Source organism: Oenanthe melanoleuca, chromosome 4, assembly GCF_029582105.1.
Source record: "Oenanthe melanoleuca isolate GR-GAL-2019-014 chromosome 4, OMel1.0, whole genome shotgun sequence".
Classification (NCBI taxonomy): Eukaryota; Metazoa; Chordata; class Aves; order Passeriformes; family Muscicapidae; genus Oenanthe; species Oenanthe melanoleuca.
In genome coordinates this window covers 1,137,472-1,164,933 of record NC_079337.1, presented here as the reverse complement: position 1 = coordinate 1,164,933, position 27,462 = coordinate 1,137,472, and the positions used below count along the sequence as shown (strand labels likewise).

The following is a 27,462-nucleotide window of genomic DNA, read 5'->3' as shown; positions in this document are numbered from 1 at the left end:
ATGTTGGCAAACCTAACCTGAAAGAATTAGTTATGTACCTTCCATAACATGAACAGCATCTACCCAGTTTTCTACCTTGGCCTCTTTATTTGCTATTAAATATATTCTTAGGGTACCGAGTATCAGAATGTAATTTAAGTGTAGTAATGGCACCAGGGTTCCCCTTTGATAATAAAGTAACATTTCCAGATTGGGGCCAAGCCTTTCCCAGCAGCCCCAGCAGCTGGGCTGACCTGGTAGCATCACTCAGGACTTGCTATATCAGGCTCAGTTTTCACTTCCCAAAACTGATGCCTTGGGTTTTTTTAGGTTATTTTACTGATGGCTCAGCTTCTCCTTACCAGATTGTTTCAAATGTCTGTACTTAAAGATAATGTAAAAAATCCTGACCTACTTAAAACTCGTGACCTTCCTGATGGAACAAGCTCTTCCCTGTGGGGGTGGAGAGCCCCTGGCACAGGGTGCCCAGGGAAGCTGTGGCTGTCCCATCCCAGATGCTGTGTGTGAGGTGATGCTCATTGGTTCAGAAAGGCTTCAGCTCAACTCTATTTTAGCCTAATAACTTCAGCCTTTAAAAACAGAGTGTTGAGCAGCAGTGTGAAATGATTTTGGTGCTGTTCCATTCTCCCAGGGTTTACTTGAACAAGCTTTCTTTGGCTTGGGAAAGTATCCCTGCTCCCTCAGGGAGATGCTGCTGCTGCTGCGTCAGCAAAGGGAGTGACTGCAAACCCCTCCGTTGTCCAGATAACAGATGGGATTTTTGTGATTGATACATTAGAGGCAAGTTCTCCAGTCCCTTCCTGAGGAACTGGCTGGAGTGTTCATTCCAATGGGATATTTAGTTCCATAATAGTAATCTTCCTGGGGATCTGGTTGGAATTAGTTAATCGTGTTATGGAGACTTAAAAGCCTTGGACATCCTGTTTTCTTAACTTGGTACACACTGAATTAAATAATTTCCATCATAATCAAAAGTATTGAATTTTTCACACCCCATAAGGACCATGGAAACTATGGAGTTTCAGGTCTTTGTGATTCTTCTGTGGGAACACGTTTTCCCCCCCCACTGTTGCTTGGTGGAATTTCCAGACAAGTGGGAAAATGTACAAGGTAAAAGAAGAAATGAACTCTATGCAAAGTGCAGCTGGATACAAGGAGAATGATGAAAATAGGAAAGAGAGTGCTAATTAAGTGTGTGCTTTTGCCTCTAAATCTATGCAAATGCCATAGTACCAGTCATGCTAGGAGGAAAGTAGGATTATGGCTTGTAGGGATAGAAGAGAAGACACTATTTGTGACTCCTCTGGATATTTCTCAGGGAGCTTTATGTGGGTTACTTGCTAAGGGTTAAAAGCAAATGAGAAAGAAGAAATGAAGCCTGTCATTCTCTGTGTCCCTGTTACCCCGGTACTGGTAAATCAGTTTGGTTATATGGGCAGGAGGCTGGAGCAGGGGGATGGCGCTGTGCCTGTGTGGGAGGGAGGAGGAGGAGGGCCCGGCAGCCTCTGGACTTTGCTCATCGCTGGCACAGTTGGCTCGGGAAGGGCCGGAGCCGTGGCCGCGCTCGGGACGTTCTGCCCGTGGCGGGTCAGCGCTGGGGAGCGCGGCTGCGTGAGTGGGGAGGGCAGAGTCAGTGTCTGCCCCGGCCCGTGGGGCTGCAGCGTGCACTTACTGTGGGTGCTGAAACCTGTTCTCCTTGTCCTGCCTCTCCGTCCCAGGACACCTCCCTCGTCCCGCCGAGGAGAGGGCTGCTTCCCTGGCTGAGTCCGTAGGGGATCAGCAGCGGCCTGCGAGCCGGGTCAGCTCTGCACGATCTGGCGTTTGGGGTGAGGGTCAGAACAGACTCTGGGCTCTGCTGAGCCTTTAAACTGCTCTCAGTGCATGTTTTCCCTGCTTCCCACCTCTGTTGTGTGGCTGTTTCCCTGCCAGTAGTTCGTCTTGGGGCTGGGTATGAGGAAATGGAAGCAAAAGCTGACATTGCATAAATGTCTCAAGTTTAGCACTCTTATTTTACAAATGAAGTAATGCTTTTGTTGCTTTTGTTTTCAAGATGTGCTTTACAAAAATGTTGCTTGTGTTAATGCAGAAACAAAGCTTCTGCAGCTTTACTGAAGCCTGCCCTGGTCTGACTCTGGGAGAAAAATGCTTTGCTCTATTGCTTTGTGCAGACTAATGAACCTTTTTGACTTGCAGATGTCTTGCCACTGTGAATTAAGTCTTGTATGATGCAAATCTCCCTTTGAGTTATGCTTTTCTTACACCTTGATTTTGAATCTTTCCTTTAGATCACGGCTTGCATGACGTTTTTCTTTCTTTTCCTTTCCTTTTGCTGTTTGCAAAGACTCTTGGGAGGATTTGACAGATGTGGTGGAGCGATTGCGCGATGATTCCGAAGGTGCGTTCCACACCCACATCTCACAGCTCTTGTTTGTGCTAATCCTTGCCTTCTGCTCTGTTATTTTGAGCCTGAGTGCAAAATGCAGCTAGTTTTCCTTCCCAGTGCCAGTGGCTGTGGCTTTCTTGCATTTTCTTGGTGTTGCTTAAATGTTTGTGGGTTTTTTTATACTGTTTTGTGATGAAGTGGAGGTAGAAGTAGTGAATTAACAAGGATTATTTGCCTTCTCCTAAATGCTTTCAGAGGCAGTAGTTTCCTGAGCCTGGCAGAAGCACAGCTTAAAAGGTTGTAGCAATGCATGGAAGCTGAATTTTAAAAAATATTTCAGAAATCACTCTGAAGCTTCAGATTTACTGCAGTATTTATGTCTAGATTCCTCAGATTTTCTGCCAGTATTTGCCAAGGCTTGGCAAAAATTATTCCAAAACTTGCATTGCAAATTTTTTTTAGAACTTGCAAAGTACTAAATGAAAAACTTATTTATAGCACTTCTTTCTTGATTTTTAAGCAACTGTGCAAATGTGAAATAGCCGAATCCCCAACATAGCAAGCAGTCAAGCAAATGGGTACTTTGGAGATGAAATGCTGCTTGGGATTCAGGTGTTTGCAGCACAAAAGGCTGATGTTGTCATGCACTGAGCACGTTGCTCCTTGCTGCTCATCTTCCATCTTTAGCTGCTGTGCTGGTTCTGTGCCCCTGCTGCTTCCCAGAGAGGGCCATTTTGCACGACAGGCTTTAAGGAAGAACAGGGGGTTGAGACTTCTTTTTTCCCATAAAATATTGCCTGAGTTGTTTTGTATTTATTTTGTCAGGTGAGAGGTGGTTCTCTGCCACACGGAAGCAGCTGTGCTAAATTTCAGGTTTAAGTTGGTGTTCTTGGTGTGAGATGAACCTTGATGAAATGCTAATGAATTGGCATTGCTTTCAGTGGGTTTGTTCACTTCTCCAGTGGCTCATCATTCCCTGCCTTTGATCCAAGTTCTAGCTTCATTTTAGTTGCTTCTTCCTTGTTTTAGAGTAAATATGATAAAATTTGTCAGCAAACGAGAAGTACCAAGACCAGTCACAGCTTAACCCTTTGAGATCCTGTATTGCTTTGACTCTTTCTTGACTTTCAGGCTCCTGGGTAAAGATTGTACCTTATAAACAAATTACAGGGTTCTTGAATGCTTTTGGAAACGTCTTCATGGAAGCAGCTGGATAGAAAACATGTCTGTTCTGCAGAAGTTGCAATATTTAAATAGAAAAATGTCCTGAGAGTTTGGTTCCTTCATTTGAAAGCCAAACCCTGTGGAAAGGCAAAATTCAGGGGCTGGAGGTTTACTTTTTAAGGGTTATGACATGGGCTGTGTAGGAAAGCCCAGGCAGAGGTTTTGCAGTTAGAGGCAGAAGGCAGTTGGAGAAGGTACTGGCTCAGATGGAGCATGCCAGGTGCACACCAGGATCAGACTGGTCCCAGCTTAAAGCTTGACACTTCTGCTGTGTAAAAGTCAGCCTTGCCTGCCCACCCTGCCTTCTTTACAGGTGTGCATGGTGCAGTATATAGGGCAAGAGTATCAATTACTTAGCATTTAATTTTTGGAATAAACCTTAGGGATTTTATCCAGTTTCACCCTGTATAAGCTAACTGGTTTGCAAGATGAGAATCTTGGATAAACTGCACATTCAGAGCACAATTGCTCACAGCAGACCAAGGAAGCAGAAACCTTGGTTTAGTGTGATATGGTGAACATACTTTTCTGTTGAAATTAGCCAACAACCATGGCCAAAGGAGCATTTTCTTTGGTGCTCCTCTTGTGCACTTCCTTTAGGGGTTTGGAGAGTCTCTGTGGATGCCTTGCTGCCCATCAGATCAGTGGCCTTGGCCAGTGAGGAAATGTGAGGAGAGACAATGAGGAGGAGGTCTGTGTGCTGGCAGTGCTGTGCCTGACCTGTTCCTGAGCCTGCATTCCCAGTGGTGGTGACTGTTAGCTACACTGCAGGCCATAAAATCCAGAGCAGCTCAGGGTAGCTCCAGATCAGCCAGACCCATCACCTGCAGGCAGCAGTAGTCCTGAAAGGCAATAAAAACACCTCACCAAGTTGTGTCTTTCTGCAGTCCAGTGCTGCTCTGAGCATTGCATTCCCAAATGGAAGTTCTCTAAACTATGGAAGTAATTTTAGAGGAGACTTCTGGTGCTGCTTCACTCTGAAGAAGAGAAGCTCTGTCCTGAGCTGCTTTTGGAGGGACTGAACAAATGAGCTGTGGTATGAGGTTTGGATGCTGGTGCTGCCCCAGTTCTTCCCTCTCCCTGTGCTGGATTTCTCCCAGCCCACAGTGATGTGCACTGGGCTGTGGGTCTGTTAGCTGTGCTCTTGGCTCTCTTTCTGGCTGGGTGCTGACAGGTCCTCTTGCTTAGATCTGTAGTCTGAGGTGTCCTCAGGTCACGTCTCTGCTGCCAGGAGTAGTTAATTCACTTGTGGAGGCAGCAGCTTGGTTCAAGGGTCCTTGGCTGTTGGCAGCAGCCCTGGAGAAATGGACCTTACAGGGATGAAACTGCCTGTACCTGAGAACTGGAGCTCAAAACTTGGGTGTGAGCAACAGGTCTAAAGGCCTGGCTGTTGATAATATGGGAGAGGAAAAATATAATCTGGGAGATCTGTGAGTTTGGGGGTTTAGAATGGCCTGTCAGAAGCCCTGAAGATCAGCTCCTCACTGGTGAAAACCAGTGGCAGTATTAAAACCAAAAGAGGGAAGTGGGAGTCAGCTCCATGTTACATCTAAGCTTAAAAAATTAGTCTTTGAGGAAGAGCGATGAAGGTTGGACTAGAGACATGTTGCTGGATTAAGTATGAGGTGATGTTGAGACGGAAGAACAAACCACAGGGGGAGGATTCTTAGATTGTAGCTGGGGAAGTGGGCTGGAACAAGGGATGGCCCTGATGGTCAGAGACACGTGGTCAAGGTGCAAAGCACAGGGTGAACAGCAGGTTCCAAATGTCTTGCTTGAAAATAGGGAGCTCCTGTAGTTATTTGCAGTATTCAGGCACCCTCAGTAGGACACACAGTCTATTCCCCTGCTGTTGTGGCTTTTGGCTAGTTGCTGTTGATTCTTCTCCACAAAAGGCCTGCAGAGTGCCTCCTGTGAAGCCGCCCCAGAAATGCCTTCCGAGCTGAGGAAGACAGAGCCAGGTGGGGTGTTGGCTGTGGTGCAGGCAGCGCTGTGGCTCAGCAGTGTTGGTTCCTTGGTTGCAGACCCGAATTACCTGATGGCCAACGAGCGCATGAACCTGATGAACATGGCCAAGCTGAGCATCAAGGGTTTGATCGAGTCGGCGCTGAACCTGGGCCGCACGCTGGACTCGGACTACGCGCCGCTGCAGCAGTTCTTCGTGGTCATGGAGCACTGCCTCAAGCACGGCCTCAAAGGTACTCAGCCTGGCCACAGACAGCAGAGCTCGGCAGGGCCCTGCTGCCAGCACAGCGGGCTGGCCGGCCCCAGGGGAGGCACAGAGCCGCTGCAGGGGAGCCGAGGTGTGCCGGGTGCGCGCCGTGTTTAAAACAGCACCTCGGTGGTCCCAGCTACAGCTCACTGATCAAACTGGCTTTTGGCAAGCTCCTGACTCCTTTTGCTGCCCTTCCTCGTGCTTTAGGAATGCATCCCCGTGCTGGAAGAGGAGCTGCAGCCCTGGAGCTCCTTTCTCAGTAGCTCTGTCTAAACAGAGGGTTCGGGCTGTGTGCAGCTCATGGCTTGAAGCTGCTTTTAAAGCAGAGCCTGTGTTTGAGTGTGAAATCCTGAGTCACAGCTCACATGGCCAGGAACAGACTGTCCTTCAGGTGCTGCCCTTGTGTGGTAGTAGCTGGAGGTGGGAAGCAGAGGGGCACGGAAATGATTGGTCTTTAGGGCCCTTCCCCACCCAAACCATCCTGAGATTCCAGCATACCAAGTGCCTGCCCAGCAGCAGCCCCAGAGGAGCCACTCTGGCAGGATTTGGCTAATTTGTTCACTTATTTGAGAATGTGTAATATCAGCACAGGTCTAATTTTTAAATTTCTTTTTGTTTTTTAGCCAAAAAGACTTTTCTTGGGCAAAATAAGTCATTTTGGGGACCTCTAGAATTAGTAGAAAAACTTGTTCCTGAGGCTGCAGAGATTACAGCAAGTGTTAAGGATCTCCCAGGGCTGAAGTAAGTACACTCCTTTATTGCATGAGTGCATAATATGGGTTTTATTGTGCGAAAGATCCTGCAGAAGAGAAGGAAGGGCAAACAGAACCTTCAGGAATACATCTGTCAACTTCTGCAGATAAAAATGGATAGTTGCTCTCTTTCTCTTCATCAAGGATCTGCAGCAGCAGAGCACAGGATTTATTCTTGCTCTGTTAAGAGTGTGGCAACTTACAGGCAGCAGGGCGTTTACTGCTTGTGCCTCAGGCATGGGAGCCTTTATTGAGCATTTATTAAGTCAGACTCAAGAGGAAGGGAATTAACAGGAAGGTTATAGCAGTTTAAATAGTTCTGAGGCTGATGTGGGTAATTCTTCTTTTAAATAAGTTCAGGTAAGGTGTATGTGAGAGGACAGCTTAGGCACCAAGCTGGAGAAGGTAGTAGCTTGTGTTAAAGAGGGGAGGGCTAAAGCCAGGGAAATCTTTTTAGTATGGCAGCAAAAACATAATGAGTTAAGAGAAGCAGTGATGGCTTACTCGGTCTGGACCTATCTGTGCTTGCACACCTTGTCTCTGCACCAGTGCAGGTCTTGCAAGTGCAGGAACTTGAGGTGGGGTGGGGTTATTGGAGCTGTTGGTGACTGTGCCTTGCAGGGTGTCTGCAAGTGTTGGTTTCTGGCCTTTGCAGGACACCGGTGGGCAGAGGAAGAGCTTGGCTGCGCCTGGCTCTGATGCAGAAGAAACTTTCAGAGTACATGAAAGCCCTGATTAACAGAAAGGATCTTCTCAGGTGAGTGCTGGACTCATCAGTTAGGTTCCCTTCTGCTCTCCTGTAAGATTCTGATCATCTTCCCCACGTCACACCTCTGTGTCTCTCCCCTGCACCCCACAGTGAATTCTACGAGCCCAACGCGCTGATGATGGAGGAGGAAGGTGCCATCATTGCTGGTCTCCTCGTGGGCCTGAATGTCATTGATGCCAACTTCTGCATGAAGGGAGAGGACCTGGACTCCCAGGTACTGGGGGTTCCCTTAATGGCTTTGTTCTGCTCATTTGAACTGGAAAATTCATGAATTTTGAATAGCTTACCGATGTAATGAGCCCTTGCTGAAGTACAGCAGGTGCTGATGTTCTAACTCTAGACTTCCACACCTGGCAGCAGTGGGTTGGTCTTAGAAACCACGTGTGTAATGCAAAATGCAACTTTTATTTCTCCAGGTCGGAGTTATCGATTTCTCCATGTATTTGAAAGACGGGAACAGCACAAAAGGCAGCGAAGGGTAGGTGCACACACACTTGTCTTGCTGCTCCCCTCTTGGGAATGTTTTCCTAATGCATTCAGGTGTTTCAGACTGCCCTGTTTCTCTTTTCCAGAGATGGTCAGATAACTGCTATTTTGGACCAGAAGAACTATGTAGAAGAACTCAATAGGCATCTAAGGTGAAATATGTTCTCTTGGCTCTTCATTATCTTGTAGAGCAAAAGACAAAACAGGATTTTAAAAAGTGAAGGAATTACTGTAGGGTTTTTTCTCTTCAACAGTGCTACAGTAAACAACCTGCAGGCCAAGGTGGATGCCTTGGAGAAATCCAACACAAAGCTGACTGAGGAGGTAAGTGCCATGGAAAACCATGGGATGCTTTGGCCTTTGGGAGTTAGGGATTAACCAGGGAAGGAAGGGTCCCTTTCAGATGTCTGGTGTACAGAATCAGGGGTGTCCAGTCATAGAACTGGAATACCTGACCTGCCAAGGAATTTTACAGGCTGTTGCTACTGAGCACAGTTGGGAAAATCAGCTGTATGTTTATGTGAATTTGCAAAAATTAAAGGAAAAAATGTCATTATAAGTGAGATGTCCAGCGTGAGCATAAGAAACAGCAGGCACAGGAGGCATAGGTGCAGTCCGTGTTTTACCATGGGTCTGCAGCTCATTACTGATGGCATAAATGCCATAAAATGTTCTGGGGTCAGTTCCCTGGCAGATGGGTGGCAGGAGGTCTTACCTGATGGAACGAGCAGCTTTTGGAGTATGACCTGCACAGTGGTGTGGTACCAGGAGATGAATTGCAGTGGTGGCTGCAGTGTTGGTGGGGTTTGGTAATAAGGTTGAAGGGAGGCCTGCAGTGTGTGCAGAGTGAGGCTGTGGTGACAGCACACGCTGTGCCAGGCAGGGGCTGGGTGATGAGCTGTGTCACACGTCACAGCTGTGTGTGTGTTGGGCCTGGCCTCTGCCAGGGACTGGCCCTTGCACCCAGGAGTTGTGTTTGGGCTTGTCACAGGATAGCAGGGCTGATCCCTTGGAATGCCTCTGAGCTGCTCCTGTGCAGGAGTTTCTGAAGTTCTCTTGCCTTTGGCCACACACTTACCATTAATCTGTTGGTCTGCAGTGCAGCCATCCCTGGGAATTCCTCTGAGCCAGGTGCCCTGTCCCTAAGGGTGCTGTGTGCTACGTGTCCTCCATTTCCAGCCAAATCTTCCTCATCTGGTGGGGTCAAGAGAAAAAAACCAGTGAAGTATGTTTTTGGTGCATTACTGCTGTGTGTTGTTCCCAGCTTGCAGTTGCCAACAACAGGATCATTACACTGCAGGAGGAGATGGAGCGGGTTAAGGAGGAGAGCTCCTACATCCTGGAGTCCAGCCGTAAGGTTGGTGTGTTTGTGTGAGAGGGGGGGTTGCTGAGCCCTGGGCAGGCCCAGCCTGAGTGCCTGCCCTGGAACAGAGTTGATTTCCCTTTGTCTCACACCAACCCCACAGTGGATTAGAGGAACGGCAGGTGGGCCCTGTGCAGAGGGAACAGATGGGCCCTGGCCACAGGGAATCCTGCCTGGCCGTAGGGATGGAGCAGGGAGCTCCCACAGCTGACAGCTCACTGGGCAAGGTTCAGGGGACAGGAGGGAGGGGACTTGCTGTGAGGGGGGCAGGAAAAACAGGAAATAGGAGTCGTGCTGCTTTGTCCTGAATTGTTGTAGAATTCCAAGTGTTGAGGAAAAGCCAGTAGTGAGGCCAAGAGAGGGCTGGCAGTACAAATGACCCAGTGAACTGTGTCTGTGCCCTCAGGCCACCAAGGACAGAACTGCTGACGGGCAGGCACTGACTGAGGCACGGAAGCAGCTCAAGGAGGAGACTCAGCTGCGCCTGGTGAGCACTGGGGGGCTCGGGGCTCACCCCACAGGGCTGCAAAGGGTCACTGCCATGCTGAGCTCTTGCTGGGTGCACACACAGGGAGAAAAATGCCTGGCCTCAACGTATTAAGGAAATTAAACCTGCTGTGGGAATTAAAATCTTTCCTTAGACCCCTCCATGCTGGGGAATCCCCTGACCCTCTACTAGCCGTGCTGCACACCCAGCTCTGAGACTGGACTAAAACTGGGGAGTTACTCTCCTTCAGGCACGTGCCAGGTGTGTGACTGAAGCTGTGGCACTGCAACATACTCGGGGTAGGGACTGGGCAGAAGGGAAGGGTGGTACCCCTGGGCCAGGAGAGCAGCTCCTGGCAATACTGAGGGCTCTCTGTGTCCCAGGATGTGGAGAAGGAGCTGGAGGCACAGATTGGGATGCGGCAGGAGATGGAGCTGGCCATGAAGATGCTGGAGAAGGATGTCTGTGAAAAGCAGGATGCTCTGGTGGCACTCAGACAGCAGCTGGATGATCTCAGGGCTCTCAAGCATGAACTGTCCTTCAAGCTGCAGGTAGGGAGCTAAGGAAATGCAGGCAATTCCAGATGAAGGTGAGAGCTGCTGTGCATTTATTCCTCCTGCCTGTGGGAAAGGTGCTGGTGTGGAAGGGTCACAGCTGTGCAACACACTCCTGTCCTGCTGTGAGAACACTGGAACGTGGTGGAGGGTGAAGGCAAATGCAATTTCTTCTGAACACAAATCCATCGTGGTTCAGAAATTTGTGTGTGAGACAGGGGAAAGCATCTTGTGTGGTTTTGTTGTGTGAAAAGAGCTCTGGGAGCTTGTGCTCCAGCACAGTCCGGTGTGGAGGGCCCCTGGTGTAACTCCTGTGTGGTGACACAAGCAGACTCTCCAAACAGCAACACAATGCTCAGAATAGATCCTAAAACCAGCCTGACAACAGGGAAGAGTTGCTTTTGCTCTCCTTGAGCCAGTGGCTTTGTTCAAAGCAGCTCAATGATATTAAGATACTGAATTTTAGCAGGCACTGCATCATGCATTTTCCATATCCAGGAAGATTCAGGATGGTGGCACTGCCCTGTGGGGTCCGGATGGAGCCTGCAGCTCTACGCCAAGACATTGGTCCTTGCAATACTGACCTGGCATTCGCTATTCCAGCACTTTTTCCTGCCTTCTGCTCTGTTGTTTCATGTGCCAAATGATTGATGGGGGTTTATTTGGGATTTACTGCTCCTTACACAGCCCCCCACTGCTCCTTTTCCCAGAGTTCAGACATGGGAGTGAAACAGAAGAGTGAATTAAACAGCCGCTTGGAAGAAAAAACAAATCAGATGGCTGCCACCATCAAACAGCTGGAACAAAGGTAAGACAGGAAATGGAACCATCATCCACTGGTGTGTCCTTTAGTGTCCCATGGATCCAGAATGGGCCAGGGGAGGGTCCCAGGGCTCTGCCAGACAAGAGCTGCCTGAGGGGAGCAGTGGGAGCAGCACCTCTGGTTAATGGTTAACTGCTTAATGAGAGCATTGCACTCCACTGGGTGCTCTCATTTTAGGGTTTCTGTTGGGAAGGATTCTTGGTAAACAGGGTGGTTTTCTTCGTAACAAGTTTGTGTTTGAAAATGTTTCAGGATACCTACTCAGCTAATTCACATGTTCTTTTTCTCTTGCTGTTCTTATTTTTTCTGTTTTCTCATCATCCTCATTCTGACTTACTTATACAGTGAAAAGGATTTGGTGAAACAGGCAAAAACCTTAAATAGCGCAGCAAACAAACTGATCCAAAAGCATCATTAGACATTTTTATGTCTGGCCACCTCACAGCTCTGACATCAGAACTCATTTATGAGGGGAGAACTTGAGAATTGCTAAAAGCAACCGTTAAAATGTTAATTGTCACCTAAAGTTGGTTTGGAATTTGGCGAGTTTTTCAAAGCAGTGAGTTTTTCTGCCGAGGTTTAGTCGGGTATAGCAGTCCCAGCCCTGCCATTTAACCATGCCCAAGTACCAGCGAGCTGGCAGCGAGCACCGGGAGAGCGCCAGCAGGGGGAGTGGCCGTGTCCCAGCACAGCCCTCGGCGCCGCCAGCTCGGACACTCTGCTCCTTCCCTTTTTGCCCCTGTGTGAAGTAGACGAGACATGCATCCCTGGAAGTTGTTGACAGTAGTTGTGTGCGTAGCCCCAGCCGTTCCCCGCTCTCCTGGTGTGTGGGTCCAGCCCAGTCCGAGCCGAGCGGGCGCGGGAACGCCGGCCCTCCGTGAGCAGCCTGCCTGCATTCTGCCTTAGGGACTGGGGAGGGAGGGTGGGGACTTATCCTTATTCCTTTCAACTTCATGTGTCCAGAATTAGTAGCTGTAGGTGTCTTAGAGTAACACGGTAGAGTGGTAAGTTCAGTGGAAACCTCTTTCTCTTTGCATTGCTTCTACCTCCGCCAGGAATCCCTCCAGCCATAGCCTGTGGTCCTTCCTGACACATGGAAGTGGAGGAGAGGTGTTTCGGGAGGTCTCTCCCCTTCCCAGAAAGGGAAGTTACCACTTTTATAAAAACTAATCTGATCTTTGTTTAAAGGAAACAAAACCACATTAAAAACAGGAGAAGGAACCCGGTGTGCAGCAGTGGGGAGTGGAGATGGAAATTTGGTCCTTGCCCTTTTCTTGTCCGAGTAGTTGGTGGCTGAAAGGAGTTGCCTTTTACACTTTCTGCATTTTCTTCTGAGTTTGCCTTGCTCAAAACAAATGGAATTTTCTAAAGGAACAAGAGCTGAAGCTTGGAAATGCCTCTCAATAGAGAAATAATTGCCAGTGTAGCACCCGGGTGTAAAATCTGAAGTAACTGTAGCTTGAACTGTTATAAACTAACATTCTTTGATCGCTGAAGCTCCTGTGCTGGCCTCTCACAGGCTTTAGGTTTGTAAGTGCTCCTCGAGAGCTGCTTCTTTCGGAAGGTTGGGTTTGGGGAGTTTCTGTGTCACATAAGGGGTTTTTTGCTCTGGTGAGATGCCTGTAGTAATTCTTCGGTGCCAGCTCTCCCTTTGACCTGTGGGACGGTGCTCCTTGGGGCAGTGGGTGGCAAATGTGACAAACACAGGAGGGAACACCTGGGTGTGTTTTGGAACCCACGGGGCTCAGCCTGGTCCTGCAGATGTGAACGTGGGCCACTGTGGGGCTTGTTCCCTGGGATCCCAGCACAGCCCTGCTGGGAACCTCCCTGCCAGCCCCAGCATGCTTCAGCCTATCAACTCACCCCTCAATAACCTACCAATAGAAACTCATCCTAACCCCCTGGAGAAAAGAGTCCTGAGGGAAAGGTGGAAGCTTTGACTGAGGTGTGTGAACAGCTGGTTGGGGCAGGAACCCCCCTGCCCCTTGGCACAGTTCTGCTGTAGGAACAGGGGCTTGGATGGTGAGGCTTGTGCTGAAATCAGACAGCTGTGAGGATCTGGCTGCTTCTGGTGTCAGCCCCTGAGTGGGAATGTGGCGGTGTACTGGGGCTTGAGCCCAAGTGTCCACCCATGGGAGAGACCAGGAATATGCACTAATTCTCAATAGAGTAGCTACAACCTATGTTGCAAGTTCCAGTTACCTGTGCAAAGCTGAAATGTAACATTAAACCCCAACTGGACTTAAAATTCTGTGTACTTGAGGTTTGCTTTGAATCTGGATAAAAGTGATGTTTTCTGTTTCTCATCTAATGGCTGTAAACTGTAGTGATAGAATAAAAACTATTGAAAATGAGAGCTTCTGCCTGGTTCACCTACATTTTGCTTTGCTTTGAACTATTTTCCTCCTTTCCATTGTTTTTACCATTCTCTTTTTTTTTTTTTTTTTTTTGGCTTTACCTTTTCACTGGGTTTTTGATTTGTTGGTTAAACTCAGTCTTCCTCCCCACCATGGCTTTTGTTTTTTATCACAAGTTCATGTGGCTCAAATCCAGATTGCGACAGGCAGAGAAGGAGCGGCAGCTGGCGCAGCAGGACAACCGGCTCTTCAAGCAGGAGTTTGGGGACAAAATCAACAGCCTCCAGCTGCAAGTGGAAGAGCTCTCCAGGCAGCGGTGAAGAGACCCTTTCCACCCTCTTTCCTGGGCTCTGGTTGCTGGTCTGGGGGAGAGCAGGTGGGGTGATGGCAGAGGGAGCAGGGCACGGAGAGGGAACGAGGCAAGTCGTGTGTTGAGGTGGAATTCCAGGGAGGGAGACCCTTGGTGGCACCATCACTTGGACACTGGCTGCCCAGAATAGCTGTGGATGCCTTGTCCCTGGCAGTGTTCAAGGCCAGGTTGGACAGGGCTTGGAGCAGTCTGATCCAGTGGAAGGTGTCCCTGCACGTGGCACAGGGTGTAACAAGACAGTCTGTAAGGTCCTTTCCAGCTCAAACCTCTGTGGTTCTGTGATAATTGGGAATCACAGCTCACATTAACAATTTGCTGCTCGTGGGCAGGGATTGAGCAGCCAAGTCTCTGTGTGGAGCAAACACTGGAGAGGCTGGAGCAAGGACAATGGTTTTGGCTGTCTTACGTGACACACAGTACTGTGATGTGGATTTTTTCCCCAGTGAAACTGGTCTTAGTTTTGCTGGAAGCCGAACAGAGACCTTGTCAGAAGCAATCACATTTTCCCCTGCAGCCTCATCACTTGAGCAGTGTCAGGGACACAGACAAATCTCTTTCCTTAAAATAGAAGAGCGTCTCCTGCAGCCTTGAGGCATCTGTGGCTTGTTGCAAGGTCACTGGGATGGATTCTGTGGGAGCATTGCTGGATGCAAGGAGGGTTTTGTCCCTTCTTCTCCTCCTGACCCAGCTGTTTGTTTCCTGCTTCCAAAGGCCACTGTGACAACCAGAAAATGGCTTTGGTCAGCAATTGGTGCAAGGTCCTGGGTGTGCAGGGGTGAGCTTAGAAGGACAAACAGGTCTGGTTTTGTATCAGTTGGGTGCTAAATTGTGCCAAAATTAGATGAGGAACTTGTAGATTTTTCATCCTGACACATTGTGGCTAAACACACTGCGATACAACTTTGGGTTCCAGGAGGCAATTTTAGCTCCTGAGTTAGGGGTGTGAAGAAAGGGTCAAACAGTTCATCAGTTTGCAATGCCAAGTGTCCCAAAACCATCCTTTATTCACAATTCCACCTGGCATTCCAGGAGCCACCTAGAACTGGAGCTAAGGCGGGAAAGAGACAGATGGTCTCACAGTCACCAGCGCAGCCAAGAAAGCAAAAAAGGCCCAAAGAATTGGCTCAGACAGGTAATGTGACTTGGGTTTTGGCTCGGGTTTGAGGTACAGCTTCCCTTGGTTTGTGTGCTTTTACTGAGCTTTCTCGGGCAGTAAATTGTTGCTGTTCACGTGCCACAACCAGAGGAGATTTGGAAAGATTTTTATATGCTCTGAACAGGCAGTTTGAGTCGTAGTGAGAACTGTGCAGTAACAGAGATGGCTTCTGCAGTTCTTTGTTTCTCCCTGGTCTGCTTGAATGGTGCAGTTTTGTCTTTTGACCAGTGTTGCACAATTTCAGTGAAGTGCTTTAAGCCTCACGGCTCAGCTGTGACCCACATCTCAGCTGGGGAGAAGGGGAGGATTCTTTGCTGGCTGGGAAAGTTTGGTCAGGTTTTACAAAACCTCTCCAGCCCATCCTTGTTCTCAGCCTCTGCTCTGTAAATAAGAGCTGGTGACTGTGGTGTTCCTGGTAGCAGCAGGTCGTGGGACCCCTGCCCAACTCCGAGACGCACAGTTCCCTGTGTTCACAGCAGAGGGAAAGCACTGAGAGCTGCGCCCAGGGGAGACTGGGACACAGATACCCCCTGTGCCAAGGGGGGGCAGTGCCAGTGCTCCCCTTGCAGTGTGGCAGCAGTGAAACTGGAGCTTTCCTCTGGTGAGCTGATGGGTGAGTGTTTCCTTTTGGCAGGATGGGAAGCTCAAAACGCAGGAAGAAAATGCTAAAGTGAAGGAGCCGCTGAGAGAGAACAGTGTCCTGCCACACAGGTAGGGAAGGAAACACATCTCACCTCTGCCTCTCCTTTCCCAAGTCCTGCTTTCCCCATCTCCCATTTCTGTGCCAACAGGGAGTTTGGAATAGTCCAAGTTCCCTTCTTAAGAAAGATTTCCAACCTCAGGCCTTTTGTTGAGTTCTCTGTTGCTTTTCCATAGCTGTGAGGGAAGGAGGAGGTTCTGCTGTTTGCCATCAGTGCTTTCAAATGGGAAAAGCTCTGTGTCTCTCCCAGTACCTTTGAATTTTTTTCTATCTAAATCTGCTGTTTACTAGTTCTTCTGACTCAAGAATCCTTGGTAAGTCAAATGCAAGACCTTTGGAACTCATGTCCAAAGTATCTTTGGTGAGAGGAAGGAGAAGGGTGTTTGAACCTCCTGAAGAGAAGTTGGGAAAAGAACTTCAAGTGAGATTTTAAGATGGCTGTGTAAGGTTGTGGTTCAGGTCACTTGTTTCCAAGCTGAATTATTACAGAGGAGGATTCTTGTTGCAGGATTTCAGTATTTGGTTTTAGGAGTTAAAAGGTGTTTTCAAAGCCCCTGGGCACAGCTCAGTGCTCTGACTGTCAGGGCTCTGCTGTAGTGTCTCGAGTGCCAATGGAGAGGCACTCTCCTTTGAGTTAATCAGGAAAATATCCTCCTAAAAATAGCATAAAGCACTTCAAATCTGCTTTGCCAGGTACTAAAAACCTTCCAGGGTTGAGATTTTTTTTAGCCCTATTTCACCTGGAGTGTTTAAGCCAGTGAGGGTCAGGTTGATGGTTTACAGGCCTTGTGGTGCTTTATTGCTGTGTTTCACAGCGGGGGTAGGGATCAACAGTTTCAAACTGTTTTGCTCCAGCACCTCAACAGTCTTTTCTGTGTTCATGCTCCCTCTCTTCTCCTCTCCTGAAGGCTTTTTTTGCAATTTTTTTCTTCTCTTGCCATTGAACCAGGAGTGCTATGCAGATCTGGGGAGGGTTTTGAAAACGGGATGAGGGAATTCCCTGGTAGCACAGATGTTTTATTTAAAGGCTGTGGTGATGGAAGGCCTGCTTCAAGTGTGCTCTTGTTCCCTTGTAGGTCACCCAGTGGCACGCAGGAAGAGCAGGTGGGTGATTGTCTCTCTTGGTTGTTTTGCTCTTTTCCTGTCCATCAGCTGGACCAAAATCTGCTCCTTCTCATGCACCTGGCAAAGCACAGCCAGACCCCCAGAGTGCCACTGGGATGCCTTGTGCTGTCTTGTCCACTGGGAATTTCTGCTGCTGTCAGCTTGTTCCCAGTGAGAACCCTGTTCAGTTCCCCCTTGTTGGTGCTGAGCTGTGCCACAGGAGCCATGTAAACAGGATGTCTTGGTTTTGGCTTTAGGAGCAGCTGCCGGGGCCTGGGCACGCCGAGGTCTGCCAGCTGTGCCAGGAGGAGGCCAGCCGGAGCCAGAGAAAGGTAAGTCCTGCCTTGAACTGCCACCTCCCACACCTGCTGACTGTGAGTTCCCTCTGCTTTCTCTTGTGGAATCTGGTTCCTGCTGGTGCCTTGTACCAAGAAGTGAGCCCTTGCAGGCCCCTCTGTCTTTAACAGAACTTGGTTAAATGCTGGTGGGGTGATGGTGCCCTGCTCCGCCCTGCTCAGTGGTTTGCTTCTTCTCTCCCTTAGCAGCTTCTTCCCTCCTTTAGCTCAGTGTTTGTTTTTCCCCGAGTTGATCTGCCAAGACCTGCACCTCTCCTTGACTTCTGTCCTTTTCCTGCCTTCCAGAACATGTGCAAGAACTGTGGGGGCACGTTCTGTGAAGCCTGCTCGGTGCACGAGCTGCCCCTCCCGTCCAGCATCAACCCCGAGCGCGTCTGCAACCCCTGCCACCAGCGGCTCATCCAGCAGTACTCCAGCAGCCCCTTGTAGGAACAGGCCACAGAGGTGACCAGCTGAGGCTGTTCTGGAGCTCTTCAGGGGGAATGCCAAGACACTTGCCCGTGTGCTTTGGATGGGAAGCAGCTTCTTGGTGTTTAGAATCTCCTGTTACTAAAACAGCAGTCTGAGCCCGTCCCTGTACCCAATCAGCCTGTGCTGTGGAGAATTGCGTTGGGAATGTCACATGGAGCAGCCCCAAGGCGTGCCTGAGCAGTCTCAGGACTCTGGGAGCCCCTGCCCAAACCAGAGCTCTTGGCTGCATGTGGAAGTCAGGAGTGTTCTCACCCTCACGTGTGTGGTGTGGGTGTGTGCTGCTGCTGCTGCTGAGCAAAGGCTCCCCACAACCCAACTGGAGCGCTGGTATTCCTCACATCTGGCTGCACTTGAAATCCCATTTCCCCTTTTCCCTTTGCCCTGGACAGGCTGGCTCATCCTGTGTGCCCTGGGCCATGGTGTGAGCAGGGCAGCTGTGCCACCAGTGAGCACATCCTCCCTGCATTTCCTTGGCTCAGGGCTCTCACCAGGGGCTTAGTCTGCACAGGGACACCCCAAACCAAGCTGTGAATGTTCTCTTCCCCCTCTGTGCTTCAGGGGCTGGGCCCAATCCCCATCAGACAGAGGTTTAGGGCCACTGGGATCCACCTCTTCACCTTGCGCACATGGAAACGTTGTTACAGTAAACCTGGCATTTCACTTCCTGTTGGATCAAAACTAAATGGGAACACTTCTCACCTGTTAGAAATTTCAATTGCACATTCAGTTCAGAGAGGTTTCATGGTTCCTGCCACATCATTCTTTGTAACTGTTCCCTCAAGAAATTTTGTTAGTCCAGAAAGGGGGGTAGTGGCTTTCTCTTGTCACAGGAGTGTTTACTCCTTTTCCTACTGCCACCTCCTGCAGTCTCTGAGACCACAGAGTGTCCTGTAGTTCATAGAAAAGGGATGCACTGGTGTGACAAATGCACTGGGGTTTGTAGTGATGTCGTTAGGGGGTAGTGGTTAATTCCTTGGAGAGGATTTTCTAGTCCTTAGATTGGCTGGAACCACATGAAAAGCCTCTTGGAGCTGAGGTACTGACATGGTTGGTACTGCTTCGTACCAGGAATCATCTCTCCTAGATCCTTTTGGGACTTGGCATGTTCAGCCACCCAACCTGTACACGTCTCTGCTCTTTTGCCCCCCAGGGCAGCTTCATGACCCATTTCCTTGCTGGTATTCCCAGAAGTATAGCAGGAGTTGAAAACAGTGTTGAAATGCCAAAAGCCTGGGATTTGACCCTGAAGGGGTGGGACACTGGAGGTGGATGGAGAAAACCCTGAATTTAGTGTCAGTAGTTTGGGTATATACTGTACACATCCAACAATGTGAACTCCTGCACTCAACCCCCCCGTGACTCGTCCCCTGAGGAGAAGATAAGGCCCAGGCAGTGCAGAGGGAAATGGAGGATTAAACTCTGTGGAGCAGGGAGGTGGCTGAGCCCCTCCAGAGCTCAGCACTGGTGGCTGCCATGGGACTGGCCTTTGGGAAGATGGGAATGGGACTGTACTGGCTGCCTGCTCCCTCTGTGCTCAGGAACTCTGGGTGATGCCAGGGAGGGCTCACACACGGACCGTGGGAATGGGGGTAGGTTTTCTGACGTTAAGTTTGTTCCACACAATAAAAAAACCTGATCATCCATATCCTGCCTCCTGCGTGCTCTTTTCATCCCGTTTCTCTTGGGCTGGAGGTATGAAAGGGTCCAGAGCAACAGCATGCACCTGTGTGAGGACTGAGATCACTCAGCTGTGAACTGGCAATCCTGGTGTTTTATTAATGTAACCCGATGCACCTGGAGCCCAGGACTGTTCCACCCTGCCGCCTTGGCCACTCCCACTGCAGCTGCTGCTGGTGCAGCTCCTCACAGCCCATCACATTTATTACAGGCTCTTACACGAGGCTGAACTAATCCTAGCTTGTCTTCCTCTCTGCGTGGTGACACTTGGACCTGATCTTCATGCTCGTGCCCACGGAATGTGTTTGCTTGGCCTAAAAACAAGCAAGAGGAAAAATAAAAATCACTCTCTCCCTCACTGTGGCTTGCTGTTTTCCTTCTCCACTTCCCACTGCATTTTATTCCCAGTTAATGCTCTATTACAATGAAACAGTAGAGTTTGGCAATAGTAAAATTCCACAGACTCCAGGTGGGACATGCTTGGGTGGGACTGCAGCACAGGCACATGGGAGGGTGCAGCCAAGGAAGCCTGGGATGCAGGTAAGAGGTTGGAGTTTGCATCTTGAACCTGCCTCAAGGATTTCTCCCTGGTCTGGATTACAAATCGAGGATGGGTGGGCTGCCCTCCCTGCTGCAGGGTCCAGGGTTTGGGGAGCAGTGACCACCACCCCCCACTTCCTGAGGGGAATTCATGGAACAAGCTGTCTGCCATCTTTTGTGGTCACATTAACCATCCCATCCAAAAGACCAATTTTTATGAAGCCACAACCCTGGGAAATGTTTAGCCATGCTTCGTCTCCTTGCCAGGGAATAACCCATCAGAGCTTTCCTTGCTGCGGGACTGGCACCTGTGGAATGTGGAGGTGCAGACTGTGGGATCCAGGCTGGACACCTGGAGTCAGGCTGGGGAGTGGTTCCCTTCTGCCCCTCTGTTTTACCCTCTGGGCTGGTTGCAATACGGCAGATTGGGAGTGTTGCTACAAAGAGACCAGGAAGGACAGAGATGGATGTGCTTACCAAACCTGTGCTGGTGCTGCTGGCACTAGCAGTTCTTCTTGCCCTTGGGATGTTCGTTCAGGAATAATTCAATGGCACAGCTCTCTGGGGGATGGAAGAGAGGTGGGCTGAGGTCAGACACTTGCACATGTGACATTGTATTTTTTTTCCCTGCAAAGCCCATGGCACATCACAACTTGTAAAGCTACACTCAAGTGATGCCTGTGCAGAGTGCAGCAGTAGTTGGAGGAGCTCTGCCAAGCCCTGATGTCTCAGTCCCAGGGTTTTAGGATCCCCTCTCTTCCTGACTTACCCATCTGTGACCCCTCCTTGGCCATTGCTGCAACTGCATCCTCGTGGCTCTCAAAGTGCACATCCGCCTCTCCTGTGGCATATCCATGGGAGTTGTATTCCACCAAGATCCTTGTGGGCCTCAGAGGAGCAAAAAACTGAAAAGCAGCAAAGAGTTTAGTGAGAAAGAAATAACAGTAATGCACCCTATTCCCTAGACACTCAATGCCTTTACTCCCAAAACTCGCTGATCCATGGGGGGGATTCTGAGCTCCTGAGCACCCTGATCCATTTGGGTGAATCCTCAGTCACCTGTCCCACCCCGTGAGCTGCAGGCATAGGAACTCCTGGCAGGAACAAAAATCTCAGAAGATACCCATGTTCTGTACACTTCAGTGCAGCTCCATGTACACTGCTAACACTACTGTGCACTCAGCTACTCTGAAATCTGGCTTTAGGCTCTCAACAGCTCCTCATGCCTAGTGATGGATATTAATACATCCCAGCAAGCCTTAATTCCATCTTATTCATGGAGAGCAGCAGATCCCTGCTGTGCCCGAGGCCACAGCTGTCCAAAGCCACACGGCACTGAGGACTAACAGACACTAATTAATTAAAAGCCTGCATTCCTGCAGCAGTAACAATTAACGGAGGGTTTGCACAGGTAATGACAGAACCACACTCCACCCTAGCCTGTTACTCACATTTATTATGTCCTGGGCACTAGCTTGGGAAGGAAAACCCCTCATGTGGACAAAGTGCTGTGGTGGCGATGAGGCACTCTCAGACTCTGGAACATTCCTGGAGCTTTCTGTTCCTTCCCTGCATACTTCTGTGGAATGGAGGAAAAAACCATCACTAGTGCTTGCAGTGTCCCCCTCCCTCATGTGAAAGCTGTGGGGTGACACGAAAGGGCCTCGAGGAGCACTCAGGGCAGGGAGGGACTCACTGATTTCTCCTTCGGCATAGGAGCCTCCAGCATCTCTCCAGCCCCTGTCTTCAGGGATGGATTCATACTCTCTTCTCACCCTGGAATAGGCCATCAGCTGCCTGCTGTGGGGCACGTGCCTCTGCATATGGTGCTTTCTGCTCACGTACACTTCTATGTACCTGCAGCCAAAGGGAAAGGCACATGGCACACCCGGCACTCAGGGCTGGGAGAAGGCACTTCCAGGCATGTCCTGCCTTGGCTCTGCTCACTACTGGGAAGTGCTCTGGGAAAAGGTGGCCTTGTGCTTCTGTTTGAGAGGAAGTGTGTGGCACAGGGCTCAGTGCCCTGGGATAAAATGGTGTAATTCCCAAAGGGGATGTGGTCACCAAGGAGGTGGGAGATGGTGTGGTGCTGTCAGGCAGTTCCTGCTGGGAATGGACCCCAGGCCGGTCAGACAGGAACTGCTGGAGAGGAAGCACCGGCTGTGCCGGGCACTGGGCTGAAGGGTGGGAGGACGGCTCCCAAAACTGCCCTAAGCATGGAGGAACCTGCTGGAAATCTGGCAGGATCACATGTCTGAGGGAGGCACAGGATCCCTGTGCAATGAGGCTGGGCAGACTGTGCCTATCAAGTGTTGCCCACTCTGGAGGCTGTCACCCCTTTGCCCTGGGACGAGAATGTCTTCAGGAATACCTGGAAAACTGGAGACCTTCTGAGAGTCCCAAAATCCCCCAACTATGAGTGCTGCAGGTGCCTCTGCCCCCCTCAATGGCACTGTGTGAGATGAGCTGTTTCACCCAGCAGGAAGCTCCCAGTCACACAGGTGCTTCTCACACGTTCTCCTACCCCTGAGCTCCAGGCAAGTACTCACCTATTTCCCAAATATTCCTTGTGCCGTAGCAGGGCCTTAGCCGCCATTTCAGGAGTCTCAAACTGCACAAAAGCTTCTCCTGTTCTTCTGTCTCCCCGGTAAATGAAAGCTATGTCTGTTATTTTCAAACCTAGAGATGGCAGGGGACAAAAAGGCATTGACTGAGGCAGAAACTTGTGCTATACCTCAGAAAGCCTTTTTTTTTTTTTTTCTCTCTGTTTTTTGGCAAGCTAATTGGGCAGGTAAGTAGTTCTGAAACAACTGCTCATGCTGGCCTGAGTACCCTCTTTAAATTCCTTTAAATTTTTTGCTTTAAGGCAGTTTTCACAAAAGATTTTAGAAAAGAAACCAATTTGAGGCTTCAAGTAAGTGAATCCAGGTCCTGGACAAGAAGTTGATTCAGAGCACAAATGTTCTTGAAATTTTCTCTTACTATGGTAGGGTTTTTCCTCTATTTTTTAAAACTCAGGTCAGACTCAGTGAATTTCACTTTTTGTGCTGTAGAATGTCATCTTGAGGAGCCAGGACCTGGACTGCTCCAGCACTGAGCCTGGGCCAAGGATTCAAGTGGCATATGTGACCTAGTAACTACCACTGAAGCCACTTTCCTTCTCAAGTTTGCCACATTATGCACTGGTAGCAATCCAACTGCACATCACAACACCTGGTCCCCTTCCTTTGCATCCCCGGGCCCCAAATCGGAGTGCTCAAAGTACTGATCCTGGGTTAGACCTGCACAAGGTCAGAGGGGCAGGGAAACTCCGCAGGGTGCTCAGGAAGCCTGCGTGGCTTCTGGGGAACAGCACCTCCCTGTGCTGTTGAAGGTGTCTGAGGCTGCGTGTGCCTTGCCTCGTGCCTTGAGGAAGAGCACGGCCAGGCCGAGTTACCTGAGAAGAAATCGGCAATGTCCTCCTCGGTGGAGGCGAAGGGGAGGCCCCGGAGCAGCACGACGCCGTCGCTCACGGCCTGCGACTCGTCCCGCAGGCTGCGCAGCAAGCCCTCCACATCGCTGTCGTGCACCTCGAACACTGCAAGGAGGCACCCCGGTGTGCCCACACGCACTGCCAGCGGCTCTGCAGCCACCCTCCTGGGGCGGCTCTGCCCTGCAGAGCTCCACCCTGCTTCCTCCCCCACCCCTGCCCTGTCCTGCCCCTCTGCTTTCCCTGGCCCAGGGGTGCCCGGTCTGCTGCTCAGCTCCAGCCCTGCACCCCTTCACTAACAGGGAGCTCTCATTCCCTGGGGAGTTCCAGGTAACTCCTGCTGCTCCAAACCCACCTTTCACGTAGCGTGGGCCCATGTACCTCAGGTGCTTTTCCAGGGCTCTCTGCACGTCTGCTTTGGACTCCAGCTCAATCAGGGCATCCCCCCTGCGCCGCCCATCCCTGTTTAAGAGGAAGTGTATCCCGTTCTCACCGTTCCGAATTCTGCAGGCTGCAAAGCAAGGGACACACAACACAGGGACATACAGGACTGCATCAGACACAGAGATCTCTGTGTCCTGACTTCATCCCCTCAGCACTGCAGGACAAAGGGTGCAACACTCGCATTTCTAACATGAAGCCTAACATCAAACTGACTGGCTTCAGTTTGGCAGGCTAGCAAGTCATTTAAAAACTTGCATCTGGCCCCTGAGAGGATGCAGCACCATATGACAGTGGGGAGGATCAGCCCTACAAAGGTATGTAAAAGCTATGAATTAGGACCAGAAAACAACACTGCAGTTTAAACTAATTAGCAAAAACCTCCGGTTTCTTAAAAAGAGAGGAGTTTGGGCCAGCCACAATGGCCTGTAAGAGCATCGCTAAATTGGATTGCCTTTGCTGTGGAGACACTGATTAAGAAGGGAAAGACTTGCCCAATTAAATTTAAGGGACCATAAGGATGAACTTCTAGTCAATGTCCAGCAGTCTGGATGTTGATTATTCCCTTCATACGTGTCAGTTGTGAATAATTTTGCAGCAATAATAAGACCTCACGTTTCTTTGGCTAATGATCTCTCAATTTTCCTTCTGTGAAGCAGTCATGAATTAATGGGCTCAATACCAGCATGCAGCACAGTTAGGCAGGAAAATGAACACCCATACTATCAAAGAAGGTAAGGACATCTTCCTCGGTGCACGAGAACGGGAACCCTTGTGCTCTGACGAGGTAGACAGTGTCGCTTTCCGCCTTGGCTGAGACGGGCTCCTGCTGTGAGAGGCGACCTTCGTGGGACGGAGCATCGGTGACCTGTCACGGACACACGAGAGAAGGCGCCGAGCAGGTGAGCAGCGGGAGGGAGCCGCGGTTCCCCGCAGGGGTCGGAGCCCGCCATTTTCGCGCGGCCGTACCTGGCTGTATGCGCGGAGCGGGGCCGGGAGCTGCAGCGGGGCCGGGAGCGGGGCCGGGGCCAGGGCGGGCCGGGGCAGGCGCAGCGCGGGCGGCAGCGCCGGGCCCCGGCCCAGCAGCAGCGCGCACAGAGCGCGGCGGGCGGCGGCCACCACGGCCATGCCGGATCGCAGCTCCGCCCCGCGACCTTCCCTCCCTCCTTCCTTCCTTCCGTCCCGGCAGGCGCTGCACGGAAGCGCTTCCCAGGCACCTCCGGCTGCTCCGGGGCCCGGGGTGCCCGCGGCGGCTTACAAGGGCCTGCGCTGGAACGGAACTTGAATATTGTCCCCTTCCACCCCTGCCATGCGCAGGGACAGCTTCCACCAGAGCAGGTTCCTCCAAGCCCCGTCCATCCTGGACGTGAACGCCTCCAGGGATCGGGCAGCCAGTTTTTGTGGGCAGCCTGTGCCAGGGCCTCACATTCCATCTAACTTCCCAATATCCCATCTAACCGTGCCTTCTGTCAGTGTGAAGCCATCCCCCCTTGTCCTGTCACTCCAGGCCCTGTAAGTGGTCTCCATATTTCTAGCAGGCTCCCTTCAGGCACTGGAAGTGCCGCAGTTGGGTCACCGTGAAGCTTTTATTTTCCAGGCTGAAAGCATCCTAATTCTGAAAGCAGAGGCGCTCCCTCCCTCTGCTAACCTTGGTGGCCTCCTCTGGACTTGCTCCAACAGGTCAATGTCCTTTCCGTGCTGAGGACCCCAGAGCTGGAAGCAGCATCCCAGGTGGGGTCTCACCTGAGCAGGGCTCATATTCCAAGAGAGATAATTTTCTCCCCCTCACTCCCATCCCTGCTTGAAGGTCTGGGATGAACTGGCTGAACCTGTGGGAGAAGAATATTCCCCTTCCAGGTGGTCTGGGAAGACAGTCCTGCAGTCATGGCTGCATACAGGAGGGATAAGGGGGAAAGATCTGACACCGGTTGGTTTCTCCTAAGTGCACACGTGGGGATGGTAGGTCCTGCTGAACCCAGAAAATTTTTTAGGATTTGGTAGGCATTCAAGGAGCTGTTCAGGAGGAGGATGGGCCAGGCCAGACAGGACATCAGGAAGATCATGAGAGCCATGATAGCCAAGACACTCCTCTTTTCCAGCACCCTGCAGCTGTAGCCTGGGGTAAGTTGTAGCCAAGAGTTGTGACTTCCAGCCACTGCAGACTATCACACCCAAAATACAATCTTGGGTTTTCCAGCACAAGTCTTTCATCTTGTTGTGCTGCCAACACACTCATTTATCAGAAGCCTTGAAGGCTTCTTATCACCATTTTGAAAATGTGAACAAGCTACTTTATGTCACCCTCTTGCTGCTGGTTGATGCTTTTGTAAACTATTCCTTGTAACAAACTTTCACATGACAGACTATAACCCTGAGAATAGCACAGCCCCTTGACAACAGCACTCTCAACCCTCCTGAGTTTTCAAGTTAAATCTCGTATTATTCACATTTTCAAAGGAATGTTGACCTTGGAGTCCAAGTGGTTCACATTCCAGTCTTTCATAGCCTACTTGCCAGGTTTCTCTTCAAAACCTTCTTTAAACAAGCAAGCAAATGTTATAGGAGGGGGAAAAAGTTAAGATAACTGTAGGAATTCATCTTGAGCACTTATCTGTATCTAGATTGGCTTTTGTGCTTTCAGTTTAACTGGATAAGCAAATCCCTAAATCCTAGGGAGCAAAGGAATGCTAGGTGCATTATTCTCCTGTGACCCAAGCAGGGTGCAGGGAAGAGTCTTTTGAAGGGATGCACATCTGCCACCCATTTTTCCTTTGATTTGCTTGCTTCCCAAGTACAGGACAAAACACCCACTGCTGCTTGTCTGGCAGCTTGTCAGGTCTATGAGAGTTACCTTTAGAGGGCACTGTGCTGTTGGGCAACCGCTGGCACTGAAGTTTCCATGGAATCTCAGAGCTTCCTTAGTTACGTGACAGATCAGAGCCTCTGCACCTGTGGTAGAATATAAAGGTCATCCTAGGATAGGAGAAATTGCATTTATTCCCTTCGACAGAACTGCTGTTTAATGCAGTCGGCTTTAGGAGAGGGAATCTGCCTCTAAAAATAGAAAGTCTCAGGACATGATTCTATACTGCTGTGGACCAAGAATTTATCTGCCTTGGAAAATTTATCTACCTGGCAGGATGCCTTTTTCAGTAATAATCTTAAACAGGTTGTTGTTAAGAATAATCGATACCAGCTATTCTTTAGTCTGATCAGACTAAAAATGATGATCAGAAAATCATTGGATGTGATACTAAAACAAGGGCTTATCTTGGGAAGCATTCCTTATCCATCTGTGTAATCTGCTGTCAAGAAAAAATTGACCTTCTCTTAACTTGTGATATTTCCCAAAATTATTTATACGCTATGTTATTTTTGAAACGTTGTTTCCCTGTTTTGTATTCCTGATCCTATATGCAGTTCAGTTTTGTGGTCTCGCGTTTTCTGCAGCTTTCAGCTGGAGTGTTCTGTGTTTAGCGAGCTGTGCTGAAAAGCTGAGAACTGCAGCTCAGGAGCGCAGCAGCACTCCGGCAGCCGGAGGGCCCTTCCAGAGGAATTCTTTAGGCTCCGCGGTGCTGGGTAAGCGGAGCTGACAGAGGCGAGGCCACGGCAGCGGGTCTGCCCTTACATAAGGCTGCAGCTCCCTGCCAGCCCCGCGGGTCGGCAGAGAGCCCTTGGTGTGACCCTCAGCCCTCCCCAGCAGCCCAGTGTTAATGTGAGACATAAAGCCTGCAGTTACATAAGCGTCTCTCCTGGCCAAGCCTT

General features: G+C 50.1%; 3 protein-coding genes across 19 annotated transcripts in view; 1 reads left to right on the top strand and 2 right to left on the bottom strand.

Annotated features, from left to right (window-relative positions):
- Positions 1-19,213, top strand: part of RUFY3 (RUN and FYVE domain containing 3) — a 28,309-nt gene extending 9,096 nt beyond the window's left edge. For 4 of the 16 annotated variants that reach the window (XR_008840416.1, XR_008840411.1, XR_008840412.1 and 1 more), the window contains 16 exons: positions 5,632-5,805; positions 6,446-6,563; positions 7,230-7,331; positions 7,434-7,557; positions 7,760-7,821; positions 7,916-7,981; positions 8,084-8,153; positions 9,094-9,186; positions 9,599-9,679; positions 10,063-10,230; positions 10,944-11,041; positions 13,610-13,729; positions 14,813-14,915; positions 15,574-15,650; positions 16,716-17,075; positions 17,385-17,408. Coding sequence is in view for 9 of the 16 variants with exons in the window: in XM_056490481.1 (XP_056346456.1) it covers positions 5,632-5,805; positions 6,446-6,563; positions 7,230-7,331; positions 7,434-7,557; positions 7,760-7,821; positions 7,916-7,981; positions 8,084-8,153; positions 9,094-9,186; positions 9,599-9,679; positions 10,063-10,230; positions 10,944-11,041; positions 13,610-13,729; positions 14,813-14,915; positions 15,574-15,650; positions 16,716-16,743; positions 17,001-17,075; positions 17,385-17,528 (1,703 nt within the window). In the remaining 7 variants the exon portion in view is untranslated. Of the gene's footprint in view, positions 1-1,572; positions 1,827-2,341; positions 2,396-5,631; positions 5,806-6,445; positions 6,564-7,229; positions 7,332-7,433; positions 7,558-7,759; positions 7,822-7,915; positions 7,982-8,083; positions 8,154-9,093; positions 9,187-9,598; positions 9,680-10,062; positions 10,231-10,943; positions 11,042-11,401; positions 13,413-13,589; positions 13,790-14,812; positions 14,916-15,573; positions 15,651-16,588; positions 17,076-17,384 lie in introns of those variants that run through there. The other 12 variants (XM_056490481.1, XM_056490482.1, XM_056490489.1 and 9 more) reach the window with 10 other exon arrangements.
- A 108-nt stretch (positions 19,214-19,321) lies between these two features.
- On the bottom strand, positions 19,322-24,861 carry GRSF1 (G-rich RNA sequence binding factor 1). Its single transcript, XM_056490491.1, has 10 exons — positions 24,667-24,861; positions 24,421-24,565; positions 23,612-23,767; positions 23,224-23,364; positions 22,337-22,466; positions 21,484-21,644; positions 21,239-21,366; positions 20,557-20,692; positions 20,265-20,348; positions 19,322-19,561 (listed from the first exon to the last, which is right to left on the bottom strand). The coding sequence occupies exons 1-9, from the start codon at positions 24,823-24,825 to the stop codon at positions 20,290-20,292; spliced, it is 1,215 nt and encodes a 404-aa protein (XP_056346466.1). The 5' UTR covers positions 24,826-24,861; the 3' UTR covers positions 19,322-19,561; positions 20,265-20,289.
- A 415-nt stretch (positions 24,862-25,276) lies between these two features.
- Positions 25,277-27,462, bottom strand: part of LOC130252674 (swi5-dependent recombination DNA repair protein 1 homolog) — a 3,557-nt gene continuing 1,371 nt past the window's right edge. For both annotated transcript variants that reach the window (XM_056490495.1, XM_056490496.1), the window contains exons 2-3: positions 26,549-26,646; positions 25,277-25,666 (exon numbers count right to left, since the gene is read on the bottom strand). In XM_056490495.1, the coding sequence (XP_056346470.1) occupies positions 25,580-25,666; positions 26,549-26,646 (185 nt within the window). In that variant the 3' untranslated portion in view covers positions 25,277-25,579. The remainder of the gene's footprint in view (positions 25,667-26,548; positions 26,647-27,462) is intronic.

Bases quoted from the DNA above. Each gene is read 5' to 3' on its own strand.
- GRSF1 (XM_056490491.1), bottom strand. From the start codon at position 24,825: ATGGCCGTGGTGGCCGCCGCCCGCCGCGCTCTGTGCGCGCTGCTGCTG. The intron at 21,645-22,336 runs GTGAGTACTTGC...CTTTGGCTGCAG, and splicing joins AAGGAATATTTGGGAAATAG to GTACATAGAAGTGTACGTGA. The intron at 21,367-21,483 runs GTGAGTCCCTCC...TCCATTCCACAG, and splicing joins CTATGCCGAAGGAGAAATCA to AAGTATGCAGGGAAGGAACA.